The sequence below is a fragment of the Miniopterus schreibersii genome (genome assembly GCF_964146895.1).
Source record: "Miniopterus schreibersii genome assembly, chromosome: 16".
Taxonomy (NCBI): domain Eukaryota; kingdom Metazoa; phylum Chordata; class Mammalia; order Chiroptera; family Miniopteridae; genus Miniopterus; species Miniopterus schreibersii.
Genome location: NC_138116.1, coordinates 15,749,550 through 15,774,151, shown reverse-complemented (window position 1 = coordinate 15,774,151; position 24,602 = coordinate 15,749,550). Strand labels below are relative to the sequence as shown.

The following is a 24,602-nucleotide window of genomic DNA, read 5'->3' as shown; positions in this document are numbered from 1 at the left end:
TCCCAAGTCTTTTTCTTCAGCTTAAAAATGAGTATCATGTTAATGCGGGTGAGGTTTAGAATACTATACATAAAGTGTCTTGCATATAGTAGGATTTCAACAATACGAAAGCCACTGTTATTCTCTTGGCAGATGCAATGAAAATAAGTAGTTGCCTCATCACCTGGAGGCCAGAGATTGCTCGGGCAGGTCCAGGTCGTTTATGGGAGTGTTGAGAAGTCTGAGGTTGGAGACCTGCCACATGCAGTCGAAATTTGGAAAGAGGAGAGCGTACGTTGAATTGTGTCCCCCCAGAATCCATATGTGGTAGTCTTTGCCCCCAGTACTTCAGAGTGGGAACTTATTTTGAAATGGGACTATCATGGTGTAATTAAGACGAGGTCATACTGGAGTGAGGACCTCTACCATTTCTGCTACCAAGCTCTGTTTATGCTGTTTCTTCTAAGATGCCATCTCCTGTCCTACACTCCACGCCCCCAACACACTTTTGTCTTTCTACAAAATAGCTGCTCATCTTCCAAGACGAAGCATCTTATCTTTGAGGCCCGAGTCTAAGATGAAATCATCATTCAAACGTCCCTTGAGTGCCTCCTGCAGGCTGGGCACTGGTGTCTCCGTGGACTCTCGCACTCCGTGTGGAATCGAGCAGAACACCTGCCACGCTTTCTTGTCCTTCATGGTCTGAGTCATGCCTGACTCCTCTCTCCCTGTTAGGCAGCAAAGGCAGGGGTCAAGGTCATGGCACACTCATTCTTTTGTATTTCTACACAAGGCCTCCTTGGAAGAAAGGCTCAGTAAATCACCGTGCGAGCCCATAAAAGTGCCCTAAGCTCGGGGAAGAGAGGATTGACAGAAACACGTACAGAATGGACAAACTAATTCAAAGTTGTGGAAATAGATGAATGAACAGGGAAGCACATTAATTAGTTAATAGCAACAAGGAAAGGGAGGGGGGAGCGTAAGCAGCGCTCAGGGGTGGGGTGGGGGACACTGACACTCAATGAGTCGTCAGTAACTCTGCACTGGACAAGGTCCGTTTTGAGGCCTGGAGCTTAAGCTTCTTGATGAGCAATCATCATAACAGCTAATCCTATCTATGCACCAGGCACCGTCTCTAGTGCTTTCAGTGAGCTAACTCGCTTAAAATAACCCAACCCGCCCGCAGGTCTTACCACTAGCCCTGAGCCACAAAGCAGTGAGCCTGGTCACACAGCCAGTATCCTGGCCTGTGGCACAGCTAGTAAGGGCGAGGAGGCCGGGTTTGCACGCAGGCTCCAGGCTTTTTGCATTAACCACAAGGCTCTCCAGTTCCTGTGTTCCCACACCGACTCACAGGGGGCACAATGTGAGGAGCTGGGGTGTATAGAAATACAGGAGCTGGGGTGTATAGAAATACAAGAGCTGGTGTGTATAGAAATACAGGAGCTGGTGTGTGTAGAAATACAGATTGCAGCTAGTCTCGTTCCCCGCCCCCCCCACACACTATTGCACTCTCTTCTCACCCCCCTACTCAAATGCCTATCTCCCCTGGAAGCTGCATCATTGGGCAGGTCCCAGTAACCAGCTTCGCCGGGGAACCTGACCAAAACGCCACGCTGGCTTTCTTACCTCCAACAGTTGCTTTCTCCATAGAGGGTGCCGAGGGAGCTGATGGTAGACGGGGCTCCCGCCTACGTGGCCGAGCAGGACCTGGGTGCCCAGAGGCCCGCGGCCCCCCGCAGAATGGTGTGGGCCGACTGCCCTGTGCTCTCTCCCCAGGATCCCTCTGCCAGCCTCACACCAGCGTGCTTTTCTTGGCCGGTGGGGCGGGATTTCCCGCATGAAGGCCGGGCCCCCTGGCCCAGCGGGCACCCAGCTCGCCCGGGGGCATCACCACCAGGCGCAGGGAGGCCTGGGCGTCCCGCGGGGCCGGGGGCGCGCCCTCCCTGCCGGGGTCCCTGCCTCGGCAGTCGTACAGCGCGCAGGAGACCAGGAAGACCAGCAGCAGGATGACGTAGCTCGCCACCAGGATGATCAGGTTCAAGGTGACAGGGTCGACCTCCAAGTAAAACCCCATGACGGCTCTCGCGGCTGGGAAGTGGGTCTAGAGCAAAAGGCAGCGGGGCCAGTTTGGGGGTGGCGGGGAAGCACCCCTTAGCTCGTTGGCATAGCTGCGTTGGCTCTGGGGTAAAAATAACGTTAATCCCCAGGGCTCCAGGAGACCTCCCAGATTGAAGCTGCTCGGTTTAATAACTTAAGCTCCTGACGTTAATACTGCAGCCACCAAAACACAAAAGCTGTCTCTCCTCAGTTCAGCTCTGCAGAGAAAAAGAGGGAGAAAGGTGAGCCAAGTGTTACCAAAGTGTGGTGTCCATGCAGTGAGCAAAAGTGGGTGCTGTTAATAGGCACCCCACTGAAAAAGTGGATTGTCCTGGAAAATTTGGGAAGTCCGGTCGCCTCTTACGTAAAGGAGGTTGGAATGCCACGCATGCACATGTGGAGGGATTGGGCAATCAGGGCCAGGGGCTTTGGGAGCAAATGAGTTTCTTTACTAAGGGGAGCACACCTAGGGCCTGCCACTTTCATTCTTTCTTTCTTGTTTTTTTTTTAAAATGCACTCATTCACAAGTACTTTTTGAGCCCCTCCTATGTTCCAGGCACTGTGCTAAGCGATAATAAGAGAAGCGTTTATTCTAGCAGGGAAGAGAGATGTTATACAAATAATAGCACGGCCACCGATTAAGAACAGTGGGCATAAGTTTGTTAAGGGCAAGAAGAGTGTCCAGGGTGGGTCAGAGAAAGCTTCCATTGAGGAAGAGACATCTGACCTGTGACCTGAGGGATGAGCAGAAGTTAGCTAGGTTGGGACAGGGAGGGAGATTCTTCTGGCCACACAGAACAGCGTTTGTGAAAGATCTGAGCAGAAAGAAGTCTGGAAAATGGGAGGCGTTGAAACAAGGACAGTGTGACGGGAGGAGAGAGTTAGAATGAGGTGCCTGAGGGGAGAGAGGTAGGTAGGGGTCAGATCGGAGGGGAGAGAGGTAGGTAGGGGTCAGATCAGAAGGGGGAGAGGTAGGTAGGGGTCCAATCAGAAAGGAACTGGTGGGCTCTAGTAAGCCCATGAGCCCGGAGCAATGGGAGGCCATTGAATCATTTTATGCAGAGGAGTGATGTGATCAGATTTGCATTTTAAAAAGATCACCTTGATTTATAAATCATCGTCCCACCTCAGTTGCAGCCCTGGCCCATAGTCCTGGATAGAACCAACTTCATGCCGGTTGCACCCGGCTCGGTGCTCTGAAGGGCCCCACACCTGGGTTAACACTCTGCTGTCACCATCTTGCAATTTTTCAGAAGCTTTGTTTGTTTGTTTCTGCACTGGCCTCACCAGTTATATACCTGTACTTTGTCTCATATATGCATTTTTGGCCAGACAGGGCCATTTCTCCAAGAGCTAATGGGACTCTTTTGATTGATTAAAGGCCAGAGCTCCCAGAGGTCTGCCAGTTTCTGGTCCTCATGAAGCTTTAATGGCCTAGGAGCTTCTGGCCTGGCTCCTTTATGCCCAGCTTCCTTGGGAGCCTAGTGTTTGGGGATACTGTAGAAAGGAGCTCTAATTGATCTGGAGGCCTTCTTCAAATAACGTATTCCATGATTCTGTGGATTAACTGTGGAATTACACTCAAGAAGATGAATGGTTCCCAAACACCCCAGGTTTAGGGCCAACCTCATTGTAATCAATTGGACTTCTTAGGAAGACAGATTCCGGATCACCCCTGGATCTGTTGAATTAGAATCTGTGGGGCTGGAGCCTGGGAAGCCGAATTGGATCATTCTGATATGCAACCAGGGTGGAGAATCATGGTCGTAGAAGAGGATAAGAAGGACGAGTAGAAAACGGGCCACCAGAGCCTTGGTTGGCAGCCAAGAAATGTCATAGGAGGCATTTAACACAGAATTCAACACCATCCGAGTTCTGAGTCCAGCAGGTTCATTAGTTCACTCTGTCAAGAGGAATCCTTTTTCTGGAGGCAATTCACATTTACCAACCCCCTAGGAGACTAATGTTTAGGACAGAATACCAGTGTATTAAGTTACAGTGAAAAATACAACTGCCACAGGTCAGGAGGGCCTGTGTTGGAATGACTATAGTTTTTTGTCCCGGGAGGCAGATCTCTAAAGTCCATTTATAACCAGCCAGCTTCTTGGTAAACACAGGATCTCAGAGAGTGGACTTGTCTAGTGCTCTGTGCACAGAGCTCCCAGATCCCAGCAAGGCTTCTAGAGGCAGCATTGTGTTCCAGTTAATTCCTTTCTCTTGCCCACTCTGAACTCTAGAGCCTTGCCTTTAGAGTAAACTGATGTCTGTACAGCACAGGTTCTTCCTTGTAACAGTATTTTAGGAAAGTTCTCTGATGTTCAATAGATGACACAAGGATTTGCTAACATTGACTCTGAAATGAGAACTACATACATTCTAGTCCACGTGAAACTCAACTGCAATGTATGTGCAGCAACTCTGTTCTATCAAGTGGAGTTTTCCCATCGGTTCCAGGTTTCTCTGTGCAACAGTGATCACCCTTGATCGGGGTGGTTGGGCCGGTCTGGCCTCCTCTCGTCTTGCATTGCCTAGATTCTGCTGATTCTCTCCACGGTGCCCCAGAGTATTTTGTTCGAGGCTATTGTCTTTGGATCCCTATCTTATCACCATCTGCAGAAGGTGTTTTTGTCTTTGTACCTACCAGCGCTCAAAGGTTCATTTAAATCCAGCCTTGTGGAGATTTTGCTTCCTTCCAATGTGTTTGGTAAAATGTTGGCTATTTTGTTTTGCTTCATTAACCCCAGGGTGGCTGCTTTATTTATATTGCGGCCAACCTCTCCTGAGCGCCTTTCCTGGTCTCTGTCTTTAAGGAACTTTCCTCTTGTGCCATCTGGTGGCCAGAGCGGAGGCTGCTCAATAAAGAACAAAACTTAGCCCAAGACAAATTGAGGCAGCAATGTCTGATCAGCAGGAGAGGGTGCCACGGGTAGTAACAACAAGCCACATCTCAGAACAACCCCTGGAGGCAGTCAGGACATAGTCACTCCTTCATTCATTCATTCACAGACTTGTATTGGGCACTTACCACATGCTGGGGGGTGCGAGGCTCTTGGGAGCTTGATAGTGGGATCGATACCGAGACTGCACTACATGCCCTGTTAGCACTAATTAAAAGAGGAATTACCAACCCCACTGAAGGAACGAGGAACGTGAAGCTCGGAGAGGGGATGGAATTCTAATGGCTCATTCATTCTTATTCCCTTTCTCCCTCTCGCCTGTTCATCTCTTTTCTACTGACTGAAATATAAATCCAATATCTACATAGAAGGCCCTATGCTATGGGCTCTGGGGCATTCGAAACCCAGTCAGGTCACTGTCCCATGGGTTCCCAGTTATATACACATGTGCGTACACTCTAGTCCATTTTCTGGCCTGGAAATCACTGAATAATGACATATTAATATGTGCTCTCTGTAAATGCATTTCCAGGCAACATGTCAATGCATTTCTAGGCAAATAAACTCCGAAATATCTTCGTCTTTCAACTACTCTAGGTATGAACTGGTTTCTGATATGACACAGTGCCTTGCTTCCTCAGTAAGGTGCAGTATCCCAAACATCTTAGTGCAGTTTGGGTTTTAACAACTTCAGAGGTAAAAATGGCACAAACTTACAAAAAAATAATTGTAAGTTTAATTATGTTACAGTTGAGGACCTTGAAGCTCAAGGAAGTGACTTGCTCAGGGCCAACAGATGGTAAATGACAAAAATAAGACTTTAAGCCAAGGTTTTTGAATTCCAGTCTAATGGTTTTTTCCACTGGAGCTATTGACTGGCCAGAGAGGAAAATGAAAGAGGGCATGGTGCTATAGATGCTACAAAAGTGAGGGTGGCAATGATGATAAAAACCAAATGTTAGCCATCTATATTTTCAAAAGTCCACTTGACCTAAAATTTGGCACTAAGAGAACATAACTCTACTCCCCACCCACTGCCCCTCTCAAGTTCCTGGTTAGAATCTAGTTGAGTGGCTCATCTTGGAGCTTCTGGAAAAATACTGCCACATTTCATCACAGAACAACTTCAAGATATTTTTTCCACCTGCACTTGGTTGAACAGAGTCTTCCTCCAAATTTATAGCTACTTGGAAACTCAGAATATGACTTTGTTTGGAAATAGCATTTTTGCAGATATAATTAGTGAAGATGAGATCATACTGGGTAAGGATGGGTCTTAGACGCAACGACTGGAGTCCTTATAAGAAGGCCATGTGAAGACAGAGACACATGGAGAGAAGACGCCATGTGAAGCTGGCAACAAAGGTTGCCCTGAGGCATCTACAAGCCAAGGGCATTTACAAGCAAAGGCCAAGGGTTTCTGGCAACCACTGGGGTCAGGAGAGAGGCAGGGGACAGGGACAGGTTCTCCCTCAGAGCCTCCAGAAGGAACCAACCCCACTGACACCTTGATTTCTGACTTCTAGTCTCCATGCCTGTGACAGAATACACTTCTTTTTTTATAAGGGACTCAGCTTGTGGTATTTTGTTAAAGCAGTTCTAAGAAACTAACACACCATCTATCTACTGACTATATAAAGCCAGGTATGGCTTGGAACAAATTGTGAGAAATACTAAGCTCATGGAGACCTCCCTTTCCTTTCTTTTGGCCTTTGGCCCTTCTAGCCCTGAGCCTCGCTCCTGGCTGCTGCTTCTCAGGTGCAGCTCCACGAACAAAATGCCTGAGATGAAAGAAAATTCCTGTAGGTGAAATGTGCTTCCATAAAAAATAAACACAGGACCTTCAGTTTAAAATAGCAACTGGCTGGCAGTCTCTGGTGTAGCCTTTTATATCTCCCTAGTAAAATTCCTTGGAAGACACAAATATAAAAACCTACAAAAGAAATGAAAACCAGTGTAGTAGGAGATAGTACTTTTAAGGGAAGGCATTGCTGCTCCCCTCTCCCTCCCCGAGAATTGTTGGACCCCGTTTCCCGTCTTCCTCACCCAGGACCTCTAAAGGTAGTGACTCTCCGGAGACAGAAGCCTGGGGGAGTCAAATGCATCATTCCTGAGCTCCTTCGTAGACTTCTGTAAATGTACACCGAAGTCTGTAGACTTAGACTTAGAGCCAGGCATCGTGGGATGAGCAAAGGCCATTTTTTAAATTATAAAATACTGGCTTTGTGCACCGAGAGACCAAGGGCATCGAATTTATACCACAGGCCAAAATATAGGAAAGAGAAAGCGAGGCATGTGAGCAGCTGTTCTGCCCTTAAGGCAAGAAGGGTTGGAAGGGGAATCCCAAGGGGACATAACAAGAGCTTTGATGTCCCTATGTCCCCGCGAAGGCCCTTTGGTTCTCCCACGCACCAGCGAGGTAGGAGGGAAACCAGGGGTGTGGAATCAGGGACACCAAGGGAGAGATGGTTTCAAAAAGCAAGTGGCCAAGTGGGTTAAAAGCTGCGAGGTGACCAGGTAGCATGAGACTAGAGAATTGGCCAATAGTTTTGAGACCTCAAGCAAAACAGAAGTTTTTCGTGGAGAGGGTGGGTGAAAAATTCAACTCAGAACGTAGGCTGAGAAAGGACTAGAAGGTGAACACAAAGGAGAGGCCGTGACTGCAGGTAACTTTGAAGAGTTTGACCGTGAAAGACGGTGGAGAAATGGGAAGTAGCTGGAGGGCAGTGTGGGTGGGAAAGATTTTTGTTTTTAATAGATGAGTGATATTGGAGCATGTATGTGAGCCAAAGGGAACAATCTATTTAAGAAAGAGAAAAAAAAAATGGTAGGAGCAAGTTCCTTGGGCAAGAATGAGACCCAGAACAAACATGGAAGGACGGGTCCCAGCCAGGAACAGGGACACTTCTTCCATTGTATCAGGAGAGAAGCGAAAGTTAGTGGGTGTAGAGTGGCTTAGGGGTAGGAAGATGAGGTTGGTTCCATCTGATTCTTGACTTTTTTTTTCCCCCCACTCAGGACTGAGTTGAAGCCATTAGCAGTGATTAAGTGACAGAAATGTGTGGTATATTAAAAATGAGAAGAAGTTTTGAAATATTTCTTTTGGGGAAAGAGAAAACAAGTGTCCCGGAGAAGTAGGGCAGGACTGCTGGGTAGTGATCAGTGCCCGTCTGAGATTTGTTGTTATGAACTTCAAGTGAGGCGTTGGGTTCCAAGTAGGCAGATTATCTCTCTGGTTAAGCAGACTGGAGGCTTAATCAGATGTACAAAGCAGAAGAGGGGCCAAAAGGGGTGTTAGGGAGCAGATGGTTCTAATACTAGATCAAAGCTTGGAAGCTATATGAGGGGGAAATGAGGGCATTTGGGACATATGTGTGTAGATATAAAAGGTGGACTCCATGCCATGGGACACTTGGGATATATGTGTGTAGGTAGTTATAAAAGGTGGACTTCTTGCCATGAGGACACTTGGGACATATGTGTGTAGATAGTTATAAAAGGTGGACTTCTTGCCATGAGGACACTTGGGACATATGTGTGTAGATAGTTATAAAAGGTGGACTTCTTGCCATGAGGACACTTGGGACATATGTGTGTAGATAGTTATAAAAGGTGGACTTCTTGCCATGAGGACATTTGGGGTATATGTGTGTAGATAGTTATAAATAGTGGACTCTCTTGTGTGGTCAAGAGTTGGAGTAGAGAATTAGAGAGATGCCCTGGGAGGGTTGCAGGCGGTGGTTGGAGACGGGCAGGATTGAAACTGAGATCTTGGACGGGCTGTAGTTATTGGCGATGATGTGATTTAGGGGGGACCATGAGAGTGCGTGGGGTGTGGCCGGCGTCGGGTGAAGGGCTTATGTTTTCAACTGAGGTCGTAAGAAGTCCATAGGGGCAGAGTATTGTCGAAACTGCCAAGAAGCATGAAAGAGCAAATGGAGAAAATAGAGTGAGCTGAACACTAAAGCTCCTGCTGAGAGTGGGGTGGGTGGGAGGTTGCTAGATGACCGGCTGTAAAAAGAAGTGGTGTCTGGTGGTCAGGTCTGAAGACACGTCCTTCCCGAGTGTAAACACGCCAGCTCAGAACTTTGATGGAGAAAACGTATGTTTAGAAGTAACAATCTGGGGTAACTAATCACCCGCTTAAACTGTAGGCCCCGAAATTGGTTCTGGACGTCTGTTGTTATATTAGGACATGTATTTGTTTCCTGTGGTTGCTGTAACAAATTAACACGAACTTTGTGACTTGGAACAATACAGCTTTATTCTCGCACCGTTCTAGAGGCCAGAAGTCCCACATCAAGGTGCTGGCAAGGCTGCGCTCTGCCCGGAGATTCTAGGGGAGACTCTCTTCCTTGTCTCTGTCACCTTTGGAGACGACTGGCAGTTCCTTGGCTTGTGGTCACATCGCTGTCATCTTCAAAGCCAGCGTCTTCAAATGCCTCTGCTCTGTCTTCACGTTGCCTTGTCCTCTGTGTGTATAAAATCTTTCTGCCTTTTTCTTATAAGCACAGGTGTGATTACATTTTGAGCGCACCCAGATAACCCAGGATATTCTCTCCGACTCAGAATCCTGAATTTAATTGCATCTGCAAAAATTGCCATATATGATAACATTCACACAGGTTCCAGGGATTAGGATGTGGCCTGGAAGCCCTTTTTCAGTGGACCACATGGAATCTGGGGGGGAAAAAAATCAGCTTTTGTTTGAGAAGATTGATGGGGGAACCAGTATCTTCAGGGATGGCTGACTTTCAATGAAAATAATACTAGTAATAGCAATTATAATAATAATTTTTTACTTAATAAAAATTCTTGACCTAGAGTCTCAGGCTCTATGAACAAAAGTCAGGGAAGAAAGGATGAGTAGAGCTATGCTAAGTTCATCTTAAGTAATAAAAACTCAAAAGATACCACTTCTTAATTTAGCAGTTAGAGAGAAAACAATTTTTCAACTTGCTTTTGAAAGTATTGGCATGAAGTGTTAAAAAAAAACACAAAAAAACTGCACCAAGCTAGTCACCCATTTTTAAGGATAGCAGATTTTGTCACTCCCCTGGGCTGCCTTCCTTTCTTCTGGTCTCTTTCCCCTTTCTGGTTAGAGATGTTTCATACCCATGATGACATTCTGTGTATTTTTTTTAACTGAATCTCATACCATCTGGAGGCATTCTGCATTCGTTGGCTTTAGACTTTTTATAACCTGCGATCAGGGTATAGACTGTTAAAGATGCCTACCTTATCCAATTTCCTACCTAGGGTTTATGTAATGTTCACGTTCATTACAGAACCTACATTACGTATCACATCACATATTATTTTAATATATAGATTGGACTCGGGAGGACATGCGTGGATTTAAGTTGAGTCTTTGGCACCAAGATGTAGCGGATGATCAGATGCAACTGAGACTTGGATGGTGCCAATTTTCAGGATGCCAGAAGAAACCAAGGGGGAGATCTGAGCACCAGGTGGAATAATGGAGAACCCCAGCGGCTCTGCATTCAAAATATTTCAGGGATGGAAGCCTTCCTTGTACCATCTTCACAACTTCCACTTTGGGTCAAGCCCTTGTTGCTTCTTTAAAAAAAAAAAAATCCTCACCTGAGGAAATTTTTCCATTGACTTCTGGAAAGAGTGAAAGGGAGGAAGGAGTGGGGGAGAGAGAGAGAGAGAAACATCAATGTGAGAGAGGCACATTGGTTGGCTGATCTCCCGCACTTGCCCTTGATCAGGAATCAAACCTGTGGCCCTTTGGTTCCGGGGCCCACACTCTAACCACTGAGCCAAACTGGCCAGGGCCCTGTTGCTTCTGACTTGACCATTACAACCAGTCCATCAGTCCGTCTTTCCCACTGCCTCCCACCCAGGCTACTCTCAACACAACCCGAGTGAGCCTTTTAAAACAGAAGTCAGACCATGACATTCCTTTGCTCAGAACCTTCTAGTGATTTCCCATTTCCCTCCAGTAAAAGCCAGCTTTCCCACCCGGCAGTAGGGCCCTGCACAGTGCCCTAGCCCTCCCTCCCCTCGTTTCCAAGCCCCCCCCCCACCTGTTCTACCCCAGCCAGGCTGCTGTCCCGTGGACCCTGCCAGCCACTCAGGACCTTAGCACGTGCTGTTTCTCCCCCTGAAATTTAGAATTTGTAAGACTCCATAAAAACTCAAATCACAGCACTTCTTGTCACCTTAGTTAGCCGTTCAAACATAGAGACTTTTGAAAATACCTGGAGGATTGATACAATTTAAGAAAAACGTTTAGATGAGCAACAGAATTAGACATTTCCATTAAGGTGACAGGCTGGAGGGGAACACAGTTCAGACAATTAAGGTCTTTCCCATTTCCCGCCCCCCTTTCATTCGTCAGACGTTCTTTGAGAACCCATTTGACATCAAGAGCGGCCCCCCTTTAGGCATTTCTAGGCATTCCACCCGTTTAATCCTTCAGCTCCGTGGGACTGTTCAAAAGAGCAGTGCCCTCCTCTGAGTGTGGCCTCAGCCCCTGGTTCCAGGCTTGGGAAGAACTTTCCTGTCTCCTGCACCGCTCTGGGTCTCTCCTTCTTTCTTTTCTTATCAGTTATCACTTCACTTACTGAGCCCGGGCCCTAAGGCCAGCTCTGGGTTGGCTTCACTTCCCCGGGGCAGGTGGCCGCAGTGTCCCTCCCCGGCAGTAGAGGGCACCAGAAGACCGCAGCCCCGCCAAGCCCGAGGTTTAGGGTGCAGCTTTCCTCACCATGTGGAACAGGACATGGACAAGTGGTTTTTGGATGATAATGGCATTTCCCCATTTTCCAAGTCTTTATGTCACCAGTGACATTCTTTGGCAACAACTGAAAAAAATAAACCATCCCCCCCCCCCCCATGACCAGTCACAGTTCGCCTCGATCTCACTTCTCTGCCCTCTTCATACCCTGTCTCCTTGCCCATTTCCAGGAGCTGTTAGAATGATCTGTGGGGACTGTCCAGATCCCAAGGTACCACCGGTTTCAGGGGCCTCCTCTCTCCTCGCCTTCGTCGGCTGGCCCCCAACACACTTAAGCTCATTTTACTGAAAGCCTGAAAAAGGAAATCATTTAGGAAGAAGGCAGCCCCTGAATCCCACAATGTACTCAAAGAGTGCCTTTTGGTTGGTGCGTAGTTTGGCAGGTTTGTGATTGAAATGCTGGTGGGAGTGGGTTGCCGAAATGAATTGTGGTTCTGCTGTGTTTACAGCATTTGCCACCTCATTTAGGCTTTCTACTGCCAAAAATGTGAGAAGGGGAGAAAGGGAAAATTGTTTGGGCCGATTATCTCTGGCTGCTATGGAAAATGCAGAGACCGAAGCTGCCACAGCCAGAAACAACATTTTTTTTCCTGGTAGGGATTCTCCAGTTTTTTTTCAGAGCCATTAACTCCTGCAAATATGGTCTGAGTACCAAGCGTTTTATACTCAGCCAAGATGCAATAAGCCATGTTTTTATTTTTTCCTTTTTATTGAATTTATTGGGGTGACTCTGGTTAACAAAATTATACAGGCTTCAGGTGCAAAATTCTACAACACACCATCTGTACGCTGTGTTGTGTGCTCGCCACCCCAAGTCAAGTGTCCTTCCATCACCCTTTATCTCCCCGTACCCCCCTTGTCCCCTCCGGCAATCACCACACTATTGTCCATATTTTTTAGAAGCCAGGGAAGGTCAGAGAAAGAAGGAACAAAGGTCACTTAGTGAAATCCACTGATTTTATAAACTGAGCCTCAGAGGCCAAAGGTCACTCAGTCTATTGGATCTTAATTTTCCTCAACCTGGGGTTTTTCCCACCTCTGCTCCTACTGTTAAGCTAAAGTCACCAGTCAGGGAAATTGTATTGTCATAGATTAGCCTGAGGCTGAAGGTAGACAATTTCTAATCCGAAATATATAGTATTTCTTTCTTGTAGAGAAATGCCTCGTGTGCCCGCTAACCAAGAGAGGGCACCCTCTGAGCAGGGATTTCCCCTCCTAGACCAGTCTACAGTCAGAAAAAGTAGGCCAGCCTTAAAGACATCACTGGAGATGGGAACAACCAGCATAGGTTTGAAAACCTTTATCTAAGGACAGAGGTAAAGACTTGTTCTCCTATCTGCCGACACCCATTCTGGTGCTCTTTGCATTAGGGTACCTGCTCCCCCTTTTAAAAAACATAAATATATGTTTTTATATATTTGTCTAAACCCATCATATATTTGTCATTATATATTGACATTATATATTTGTCTAAGCCCACTATTTAAAATTGAATGAAGAGCTCACAGACATTAATATTTATTCTGAAGAAAAAAGGGAAGTATTGATAGGAGTCATCCATTTCAGGTTTCCTCTAACTGTGGTACCCAAGGTAGATCCGTGCACAGACACTGAAAATCAGAATATGGTTAATTTTTTTAAAAAGCTAGTTGTCTTGAAAACAATCAGCTGAATTTCATCCAACAAATCGTAACTAATTTTCTGTTTAAAACATTTCATACAATATTGAAACCTAACTTTCCCTCCTAAATAAGTTAGCATATGTAGATACAGCCCAGCTGTAGCAGATGCTCCCCGAGTTCATCATTGGTCATCTTGTTGAGCCGACTGAGACTGTTTCCAAGGTTATTCAAAAGGACTCCAAGACAGCCCTTTGGGGACAACGTGTTTAATGGATAACTCAGCATCAAGCTGAAAGCTGAGCCCTCTCCCAAAGCCAGAGTGAGGGAAGGGAAACAAAACCAGAACATTTGATCTAAAAGCCACAAAGTGTTGCAAATCCCCCATGAGAATCTCTAAACTCCGCTGGGATTTGGCAGAAGATCACTTGGATAGATTGCGTGCAGAGATGCTAGGGATACAACCTGGCTTTTCCAGAGATTGCCTGGGGCAGTAAAGGTCAGTGGGATGGGGGTGGTGGTAAGGACTGTAAATCAGTTCAGCTCAGGGATTTGAAAACAGTGTTGATTTCCAAACTGAGAACATCAGAAAACAGGGTCGACTTCATTCCTTCGCTGCCATTTACAGGCCCAGCCCTGGGGGCCTCCTTTTGGCAGTGGAAATCTCTGCGGAGGCTGAAGGTTTTCTGCTTAGCCACTGAGATGGAGTCTAAGAGGTTCCGGGCCTAATTAACGCAGACATCTCCAGGAAAGCAGAAAGAACTGCTTGGATATAGAACTCCTCATCTGGACATTTTCCAGGACAAAAAAAGTGAAAGTATTTCTCTGCTCCTCTCTTAGGCAAGTTTAATAGTAGTTTTAGGCATCCAGGCTTAGGGGGTGAAACAGAGGCGTCCTAATCAGGCCTAGCCGATAATAATAATTTCCCTGCTCCCCCCACTTAGTCATTGCTGTAGCTCAGAGTTTCTGGACTTCGGGATTCCATTTCTATCTCTTTCCAACCCATCCTTTTAAAGCAACATATCTTTTTAATCACTCTGATCTTCACCAGCCTTTGCTGGATCTCCACCCTTCAGATGAAAGGGAAGACAGCTCTGTCGTGCAGGGACCTTCTCTGAATCCCAGCGCTGCCTGCCTTTTGATTTTCTCCTGTTGATTTCCCCGCATATCAAGCTTCCCGCTGTTTCCTGGTCGACTGGCGATTGCTCAGAGGTCCATGCCCTTGCCTTCCCAGAATGTCCTTCCCCTCTCTCCTGTGGCCTTGGTGAACCCCCATTTACTCTTCAAAACTTTCTCCAAATTGTCACCTTCCTTTGAATTTTTTGCGTCTCCCCAAGCCAGAGTCCTTTGCCTTTTGTTACATTGCCTTCGCCTTGTGTACACTCAGGCCTCCATTCTTGTTTTCACTTCTCTTTCCCTAACTAAATGATGACCGTTTTGTGTTTATCTGTGTGACCCTGCCTGCTAGCCATGTGATGGATGGGCAGTAAATATTTGTGGGATAAATGAATTTCTTGCTGCTTAACTTTTGGTCTTGATAAAGTAGGAATGTCATTGCATATTGGCTACATACTGGTAGAAATTAATGCCGAAGGAAAAACCACTTAAGTGATCTTTTCCTTTGAAATCCAGCTCCGTTTTGTAGGAACTTTTATTCTAATGGCATATCATCGGTACTCTGTCACTGTGTTTCATAAACATGGGCCTGTAGTGGACACAATTGTTTAAGAAGTGGAAGGCAACCGTAATAATAAACCAAGAGAACACAATAGTCCTGAAGGGGACCCAAGCAGGAGCTAAACAAACCAGACAATAGTAAGATAAAGTTAAAGGCGACGAGATAACATTCAGGGATATTTGGCATCATGTAGAAGACCTACTTCTCCACTGTGTAGGAATCAATCAGTCACGTTTAACCCAAGTGTCAGCCATGGGAATGACCCAGTCTCCTCGCCTTCTGGAGTCAACCTTGATTTTATTTAATTTTTTAAAAATAGGTTTTTATTGATTTCAGAGAGAGGAAGAGAGAGGGAGAGAGAGATAGAAACATCAGTGATGAGAGAGAGTCATTGACTGGCTGCCTCCTGCACGCCCCCTGCTGGGGATCGAGCCCACAACCCGGGCATGACCAGGAATTGAACCGTGACCTCCTGGTTCACAGGTCGACGCTCAACCTTGATTTTAAATTACAAATGAGATACTGTGGTGGAAAAGCCCCACCTGTGGACTTCTGTGGACTTTCCATGTCGTTGTCCATGCTGCACTGTGCTTCCTCAATCTTGCTCTTGGTTTCCGCTGTTTTCCTCTTTTTCTTTTACTGAGGCTTTGCAGGAATGGAAGGGATTACAGCATAGCAACATATAGACAGCAACTTAAAACTGAACAGAGGACATCATTCCTAAAATTCCTGGCTACTGGTTGGTTACATGGCTATGTAGAGGGCTGGCCTTCCTTCTTGTAGCTCATATATATTCCAGTTATCTCTAATCTCTTCCTATCATCTTGCCTGGGTTACCTGCTGAGATTCAAAGTTTTTCCTACTTAATTGTGCAGAGCAATTCATTTCTGATTTTCCATATCCTTCCAGATTATGGCCTGGGGTGGGGTGGGGGGTGGGCGTTCACCATGAGGCTCCATATAGTGATTATTTTTTTCTAAATAAACAACTTCTCCTCTCATCTGATGCTACTCTGCAAGTGTTCAGAAGAGACCAGCCTGCTCTTGTTCTAAATAGTAGTTTTCTTCTGGATCACCATAGAAGCAGTTGCTTTCCAGGCTCAGAATTTTCTAGAGCCAAAAAACATGGCAGCCCAGAATGTCTGATTTGGAAGCGATATTAGAACTCAGCCAAATAGGATATATCTATGTGTTTTCTTTTCTTTTCTTTTTTTCCTGTCCATATGTTTTCAGCAGTTTATCCTCATGGTTTGAAATCTAGATGTGCCAGGCTAGAGGGTAAGCTAATCTTGCAGCATGAATATTGGCCATGAATCAAGGATGAGTCAGGTGCTACCTGTCGCCTTTTGTCAGCTTTGTTCTTCCTTAATCAATAATGTTTTAAGTCACTCTAGTTTAATGACCGACTTTGAGTGGAATTGAACTTGAATGAGTCAAAATACTGTCATGAAATCCACTCAGCTTTGATTATAGTTGAAAAACTGGTCCAACAAACCTCATGAAATTTATAGTTGGCAGTAGTCAGGCATAATAGCAATGGGACACCTGCCCCTAGCTAGTCTGTTAACAAAATCCTCAGGGATAATCATAACCACCACCAGAGCAGCTATAATTAACTGAGCATGTCTAGGCGACTGGCACTCTTTTAAGTACTTTATGTGTAGTCGCTGCCATGCACAACCCTATGAGGTAGGTACAATTAGCATCCCCATTGTATTGATGAGAATATAGAGGCGAATGTAGTTTAACAACGCGTCCAAGAAAGGGAGGTCTTGGCGTGCGGCCTGTTGGGCTGCATTTGGCCTGTGGGCCCCGTGGAGGCGATGGAGAGACTGAAATTGACAAAAGTGAAGACAGTGATAGACTTGGACTCATATCTGCCGGCACCCATTCTGGTGCTCTTTGCACTAGGGTGCCTGCTCCCCCTTTAAAAAAAAAAAATATGTTTTTATTGATTTTTTTTTTTTTTTTTTTTAGAGAGAGAGAGGAAGGCAGAGGGAGACAGAGAAATATCAATTGGCTGCCTCCTGCATGCCCCCTATTGGCGTTGGAGCCCACGAGGCCAGGCACGTGCCCTGACTGGGAATCGAACCAGCAACCTCTAGGTGCATGGGGCGACACTCAGCCAACTGAGCCACGCCAACCACACCATATTTTAGACTAAGTTGTTGAGTATGTAATTAGGTCAACAAATGTGAAAATCAGCCCGAACAAACCGTAACGTTAATTTGAGTTGCCAGTAAGCCAAAAAATAGCCTGACTCCTAAAGCTAAGTGGAAGCGTTTTGGACTATTCTTGATGCCACACCCTTGGTTTGTGGGGGATAGCTGAGATGCACCCAAGCTTTTAGTCTTGCCGATGATGTTTAAGATTTAGTTTAGCCCAGCCAGGTGTGGCTCAGCGGTTGAGCACTGACCTAGGATCCAGGAGATTGGGGTTTGATTCCCGGTCAGGGCACATGCCTGGGTTGCAGGCTGCAGCCGATCAAGGACTCTCTCATCATTGATGATTCTGTCTCTCTCTCTCCCTCTCCCTTCCTCTCTCTGAAATCAATAAAGATATATTTAAAAAAAAAAAAAAGATTTAGTTTAAATTAGATGACTCCATTTTCTGGGGTAATTGGTGGTCAGATCTGTAGAGACTGAAGGGTTTTCAAGTGCCTGCATATGATTAGATAAATCAATAGGGGAGATGCATGAGTTGAGAAAGAGGAAGTCCTTGTCATGCTCCTAATACAACTTCTGTATTCTCTAAGACCTGAAAGAAATCTGAGAGATAATCCAGTTAGATCCCTTCGTTTTACAGATGGAACATGAAGCATAGAGAGAGGACTGACTAGTCCTTTGTCAAATGGCACTAGAGTGGCAGCTCCAGGACTAAAATCCCAGATTCTAGTCTTCTTTTTATTATGTTCTACTATTAATAGGTGGATTCACAAAACATGACAGCACACTAGGCAGATATATTTTCACCAGTTTTAAAATTCCTTTTTTCCGATATTTGGACTTGTTCAGTCTAATATTTTCCAGGCCTTGAACATGAATGCTTTGAAAATGTTCTCGCTAATTCAACTAACCTGTAACAATAACTCCTGGCTACCGGTTGGTTACAAGGAGCCCAGATAATTAAATAGGAGAGAATTTTTTTTTTTTTTTTATCGTATTGATAGAGCACTAGGTTTCAGTTTTCTAAATGGCAGAAGGAAAAGCAGCAAATACGCACTTTGTGATTTGGAATAAATTTGTTTACTACAAATTGTAAAGAAATCTGGAAGGACAATTTTCCATGATTATAACTCTGTGTTGAAACCATGAGACTACATGGCCCACAGTGCTTTTTGTTTTTTTCTGCTTCTGAAGGCAGGCTCCAAGAACTGGGCTTTAGATTCAAGATTAAAAACCGGCTCATAGATTTATACGTGCACAATATTCTTTCAGTTTGACCCCTTTCATTGTCTACAATGACCAAAGAGGAACTAGGACTAAAGAGGTTGTACTAATCCAAAGGTGGCCATGCTAAATTCCAACATGCGCTCTCAATTCCAAATAACATGGGAAATGAAACATGCTAATAAACAGGAAATCAAAAAAAAAAAAATTACACACAGTGTGCCAGCCTTCTTCGGCCAAATGGCATGGGGCTAGAGTTCTGAGTTCCTGGATTGTAATTTGTCCAAGTTTTAAGTATATATGGCATTAATATGATGTTTCAATTTGACAGAATAAATTATTTGATTCTCAAGTGGATCTTTATTATTAATTAAAAGATCTTTTTTTCTTAAATAAAAAAAGGGGGGGTTTTGGGGAAGAATAAGCTCCTCAGTGGTTATAATTTTAAACAATTTTCTTTTAAATCCTCACCTAAGGACATTTTTTCTGTTGCTTTTTAGAGAGTGGAAGGGGGAGAGAAAGAGAGAAAGAGAGAGAAACATCGATGTGAGAGAGACACGTCGATTGGTTGCCTCCTGCACGTGCCCCACCTGGGGCCGGGGGTCGAGCCTGCGACCCAGGCACGTGGCCGGAACAGAACCTGGGACCCTTCAGTTCGGAAGGGCTGACGCTCTAACACTGAGCCAAACGGGCCAGGGTGAAACAATTTTTTAATTAAACTTATTTTCAGAGAAAAGCAAAATCATATTTGTAAAACACCAAATAGGACAGCAAGGGTCCTGCTTCTTAACATTGAGTCATCCCCCTGAAGGTTAGTTACATAAATAAATTCATGCAATAAACTCTAATCCCCAAAGTTCTTTACACAGAATTTATCTAGTATTTAACTAGCACTGAACACCCAGCTCTTCCTTCTCGATTCAGGCGACGCCTGGGCTCCACCTGAGCCCACCTCCCTTTGCTGCTGGCCGAGGGTCCCTTGAGGTTGTAACTGGGCCAGCGGCGCTCACCTGTCCGCCTGCTGCCTTCCAGGGATCTCTGTTCCGCACCGACGTCAGGGGCCTGAAAACCATAGATGTATGTATCTCTCCTTTCTTCTCCCTCTCCCTCCCCTCTCCCTCTCTCCTCCTCTCTCCTCCTCATTTATCTAGTGGAAGGGCAAATCCAGTCCCCTGTTGCTCCATTTTGGCTAGAAGTGGAAATCCCATTATCCTATATTTGCGATAAAACTTCAGATGTTTGGCTTTGAACCGCTCTGTCCTACTTTGGAATCCCGCTCTAGGCGGCCGCATTAGGCGCCGCGTCACAGTCCTTAGCTTTATAAGGGCCCCCTCGGGGCCCTTGTTTGCAGCATCTGTAAAGCTTCCTGTGCCGACCCCGGCAGATGCTTACTGAGAGCTAAGTCCCTGATCCTGAAGTGCAGACTCGACGGAGACGGATGCCATGGGGCCCCCTCCTTGCCACCGAATATGCCGTGTGCCTATCGATTTGCCTTTGGCTTTTATTCCAGTGAGACATGATGAGCTCTGGAAGAGCGGGATTTATTTTTATTTCTATTTTGTGCTGCGGGTTCCCCATTGCCTAGAAACATGCCTGGAACGCTGGGATGTGGTACGTACGTAACAAGTGTTTGTGTCGAATGAGAGGATGTTGAATGAAGGGCTGTGCAGAGGAAGGCGGGGGCGCGGTGACATTCTCGGACCCGGAATACCTCTCAGGACGCCGTCCTTGGGACCACCTGCGCGAGAAGCATTTATCAGGCGGTTGTTTAACGGGCAGATGTCGGTCCCTCCCGCATCGACTGCTGGTGAATTTCTGAGCGTGAGGCCTGTCAGTTGAACATTTTCATAACCTTCCCAGGTAATCCGTGAACACCTTGAATTTGAAGAACCACTAGTTCGGGATATAGGAGAGGCTGAAGAGAAGGGAGTCATGTAAATAAAACCCTGAGTGGGGTGTGTGTGTGCGTGTGTGTGTGTATACAACCCGCAGGTGGGCAGGAGCTAATTCAGAAAGTGTGCTTCGAAGGGGAGGGACATGATGAGGTCTATGTGTCTGAACAGATCGCTCTGACTGCATGTAATAAGCCATTCCATTTATCTCCAAAGCTCTGCCCTGTAGCTGAGAGTTCCCATACGGAGAGGCGAGATCACATGCTTTGGAATCACATAGACCAGATACAACCTCTTATTAGACAGAGAAAGAGGCTACAACTTTTCTTAGCAATTCATTCAGAAGATGTGAGGCCCCTGGGCTCAGGGCCGAGACTGGGAGAGAGAGAAACCAGAAAGGCAACGTTGCTCTTGCTCAGGAAGTTCATTCGCACCATCCAGGACAATGTGCCACTTGAGCAAATATTTTTATACACCCCAAACAATACTGTATATTGTTTGTGGAAAGGTTCCTATGTAATACAAGCAAAAAACATGCACGGGAATGATGCAATAACTCTTGAATACCGCTTAACCTCAGGGAGGGTGGGAGGGAAGGAAAGGGATGGGCCTGGGCTTCAGCTGTGCTGGAAGCATTTTATTTTGCGGTGGGGGGGGGGGGTTGTGCTGGGTGGTGGTGGTGCTGAAACAAAACTGGCGACATTTCAACATCTTAATCTAAAAATGTTATCAGTGGTATTATTTTCTGTACTTTTCTAAGCGCTTGAGGTGTTTTATGATTAAACGCTTACAGAAATCCTACAACTGCTTTCTCAGGAAGGTGGGCCTGTTACAAAATGGGTGGCCCTTCTGAAAGGACAGAGACCATCAGACACGGTGGTGAGGAAGCGGGGAGGTGGAAGGAGGAAGGGGGACCGCGGTGCAGGGGGATGGCCCTGCAGCCTCGGAGGGGGGCCACCAACTCAGTGGGAAATCTCCAGGTGTGGTTTGACGATTTCAAGAAAAGGGGTATCTGCGTCTGATATAAACCTCTCCATGGAGCTCACGCGCTCATGAGAGCTGCTATGTTTTAAACCGAGGAAGGCGCCAGGTTCCTATCTGGGTGTCGGGTATGGAAAGAAATAGCACAGCAGGCTCGAGACCCACACCCCACACGGTGAGCCGTCTCCGGGGAATCAGGAGTTGGGAGCTAAAGTTGACTAGAAGCATCTCTTTTAGTCTCTTGAGAAATTCACAGACAACTAGAGGAGGGCTTTGGGGTCTCACAGGGCAGCGCATGAGAGAGTGGAGCCCTGGGCTAGTGTGGCTCCGCTGGTTGTCCCCGGGCACCGAAAGGTTGCCGGTTCCATTCCCGGTCGGAGCACGTGCCTTGGTTGCGGGCTTGGTCCTTGGTGGGGGGTGTGCAGCAGGCAGCCTGTGTGTGTATCACTCTCACATCAGTGTTTCTATCTCTCTCCCTCTCCCTTCCTCTCTCTCTCTAAAAAAAAAAAAAATCAATAAAAAATAGTAAAAAAAAAAAAAAAAGAGAGGGGGCGGGGGTTTGAGAGGATCTTCTCTAAAGCTTACGTCAGGGAGGCTTCAGAGGGCTCTGGCTGAGATGATTGCTCACACCGGGGAGGTGGCATTGAGGAGCCTTTCAGCCGCAGTCATTATAAATGAGACTCTAGGAGAAGACGGGGGAAACTGGCAAAGGCTGGGTGGGGGACAGGCATGTGAGGGAGAGAGAAAGAAGGAATGAAAATAGAAGGAAAAGCACGTCACGGGAGCAGCGGGGGGCTCAAGAGGCCCCCAGGGGAGGCCTCACGGGGGGACGCCTGCGTGACGGGCAGGCCACTCTCTGGCTGAGAACACCCCCGGGTCCTCGTGGAACCGTGGATCAAGGAGACGACGCTCAGCCTTTGGGGCACACCCATGATTTCCCAGGGAGCTGGCACTGGAGCGGCAGCTGGGTTCACCCAGGTGTCCTGCCTTACCCTCTCTTTCAAGCTACGGCCCTCCAGGAATCTCACAAGGAGCCCCACCTGCAAACACCCTGGGTGCTTCGGCCACGTTGCTGACTTACGACCACAGAACAGACTGAGATCTGGGGTCCCTTTAACAACAGAGGCAGGAAGGTAGTAACCCGGGCGAGGCGAAGGTAGGGGGGTAACAGTTTGCCGTCTGCAGCAGCCACCGGCCCAGCGTGAGTCTTTTCCTTGGCCAGGCCTGGTGTTAGCTAGAGTCACGCAGCAGCTCATCTCCTGGCTCCCGAAGGAGTCGATGCCGTAGGAGGTGGGGACCGGGATGAGATGGTGAGGGAAGGGTGGAAAAGGGAGGAGGCGAGGCCCAGGGGAAGACTGCAAAGGAAGGGAAACGAAACGGGCTTCTTGGAAATGGAATTGCTTCCAATAAAGGACAGGCTGATGTGATAAGAGCAGAGTAATCAAAAACAGACAGCTCATATTTCCCTGAAGGTGGAGAGCCAAACAGCAACTGTATTTTGACCGTTTCCAGGTCGTTGTGTCCACCCAAGTCCTTCTGCGGGCCCTGGGTGGGGCGTGGGGTGGGGTGGAGTTGGGGGGAAATCTTTCTTCAAAGGCTCTCCGCTTACTCTACAGCAAAGAGCACAAATCCTGGCAAACAGGGCCCTCCACCTCCCAGCCAGTATTGTCCCTGTCAGCACCACAAACAGGGGTGGAAAGCGTCCTGCTCAGCCCACTCCTCCTTCCAAAGCCCCTCACTCGCTGCTCCACTAAACCATCCGGCTCAGGAAGAACTGTCCACAGGCCTGTCTCGTTCTACAAGGCAGGACGTAAGTGGGATCTGCGATGTCACACAGCTCGCTGCGAGAGGGCCTCCTCTGACAGCCCCTGTGTAAAGGAGCCAGCGGTGGGATTTGATGTTTGGATCCAACAGCTTTACCCCTCCCCCTCCTCCCTCCTAACCCTTACTTTTGGCCGATCTCCTAAAAGGATCCCCACAGCTTTCTGAAGCTTTACCAAAACACAGTTTGGCTTCTTGCACCATCAAAAGACTACGGTTTCTGAAAACTGGCAGGAGCAGCCCGTGTCTTTGGCAGCTGGAAAAGAGAAGGGGTGGGCCTCTGAGAAGATGTTTGCAGACCTGGAGGAACTGGCCCAATGTTATCTCAGGCTCTCCCTGTGCTCGCAGGAGCAGCAGCAGGGCAATTCCCAAGCAGAGGGAACGGACATCTGACAGGTCACCTAAAGCCAAGCTGAGTCGGGGAGGTGGAAAGACCAAGAAAGGGCAATTATGTAACTTCCCCACATGTTAGCTGGAGACTGAGTCTGGTCCCTGGCCCCTCCACGGGCTTTCCTCTCTTGATCCAAATGGCCTCTGGGTTTCCCGGTCCTGGATAAAGCCTGGTGGAACACGGCCTCTCCTTTTCTTTTCATTGTCACGGAGCCCAGCACAACATCGATTGAGCTCAGATTGCGTGTGGGGCCCTGAGCCGGGCCGAAGGCGGTGGTGGCTGTCGCAAGGACTGCAGACCTGACTTGTGCTGCAACAGGACAGTAAGGACATACTGACCGATTCACAGACAGTTTAGCTTAGAGTTACAAGGTGTCCAGAGGCTTGCAAATTAATAGTAAAAACATGATGCAAAGTCTGTTTAACCTGGAGAGCATTATGCTAAGTGAAATAAGCCAGTCAGAGAAAGATAAGTACCATACGATCTCACTCATATGTGGAATTTAAGGAACAAACTGAACTAACGAACAAAATAGAGACAGGCTCATAGATAGGGAGCAGACTGACAGCTCTGGATGTGTGTGTGTCGGGGGGGTTGTTAGTGGGGGTGAAGGGGTTGAGCAAAAAAGAAAAAAAGAGAGATTGGACTCAGGGACATGGGAAACAGTGTGGTGACTGTGGGAGCGAGGGTGGGGGAATGGTTGGAGGCGGAAGGGGGCATAGAAGGGATAAATGGTGGTGGAAAAATAAAATAAAATAAAATAAAAGATAAATGAATGAATTAAAAAAAACTCAAAGTAGTCTATTTATCTGACACTTCAAAATTTTATACAAGATTTATATCCACTAAAATCTAAGCTTTATTAGGTTAGGGTTCTGATTTGGTTTTGTTTTTCTTTTAAGTATCTGTTAAAAATCTTTCCCGAATTTCTTATAATTTTTACTGTTACCCTACAGACAAGAGACTAAATTTAAGGGCCTGATTCCAACTTAATTACACTGTTACAGGATAAGAATGGGTAGTTCTCATCATATATGGTTAAAATATGTATCCCTTTGCTCCTATTTGCCCCTCTGCTAAAGGGCCCCAGAG

At 46.7% G+C, this 24,602-nt stretch overlaps 2 protein-coding genes across 3 annotated transcripts in view; one reads left to right on the top strand and one right to left on the bottom strand.

The window, feature by feature from the left end:
• PCTP (phosphatidylcholine transfer protein) overlaps positions 1 to 24,602 on the top strand; it is a 182,576-nt gene that overhangs the window by 31,321 nt on the left and 126,653 nt on the right. The gene's annotated exons all lie outside the window — the stretch shown is intronic.
• SMIM36 (small integral membrane protein 36) lies at positions 1,775 to 2,056 on the bottom strand (the record flags this gene model as incomplete). The annotated part of the gene is made up of 1 exon (XM_081161743.1): positions 1,775 to 2,056. One exon carries the CDS (start codon positions 2,054 to 2,056, stop codon positions 1,775 to 1,777), a length of 282 nt encoding a protein of 93 aa, XP_081017869.1.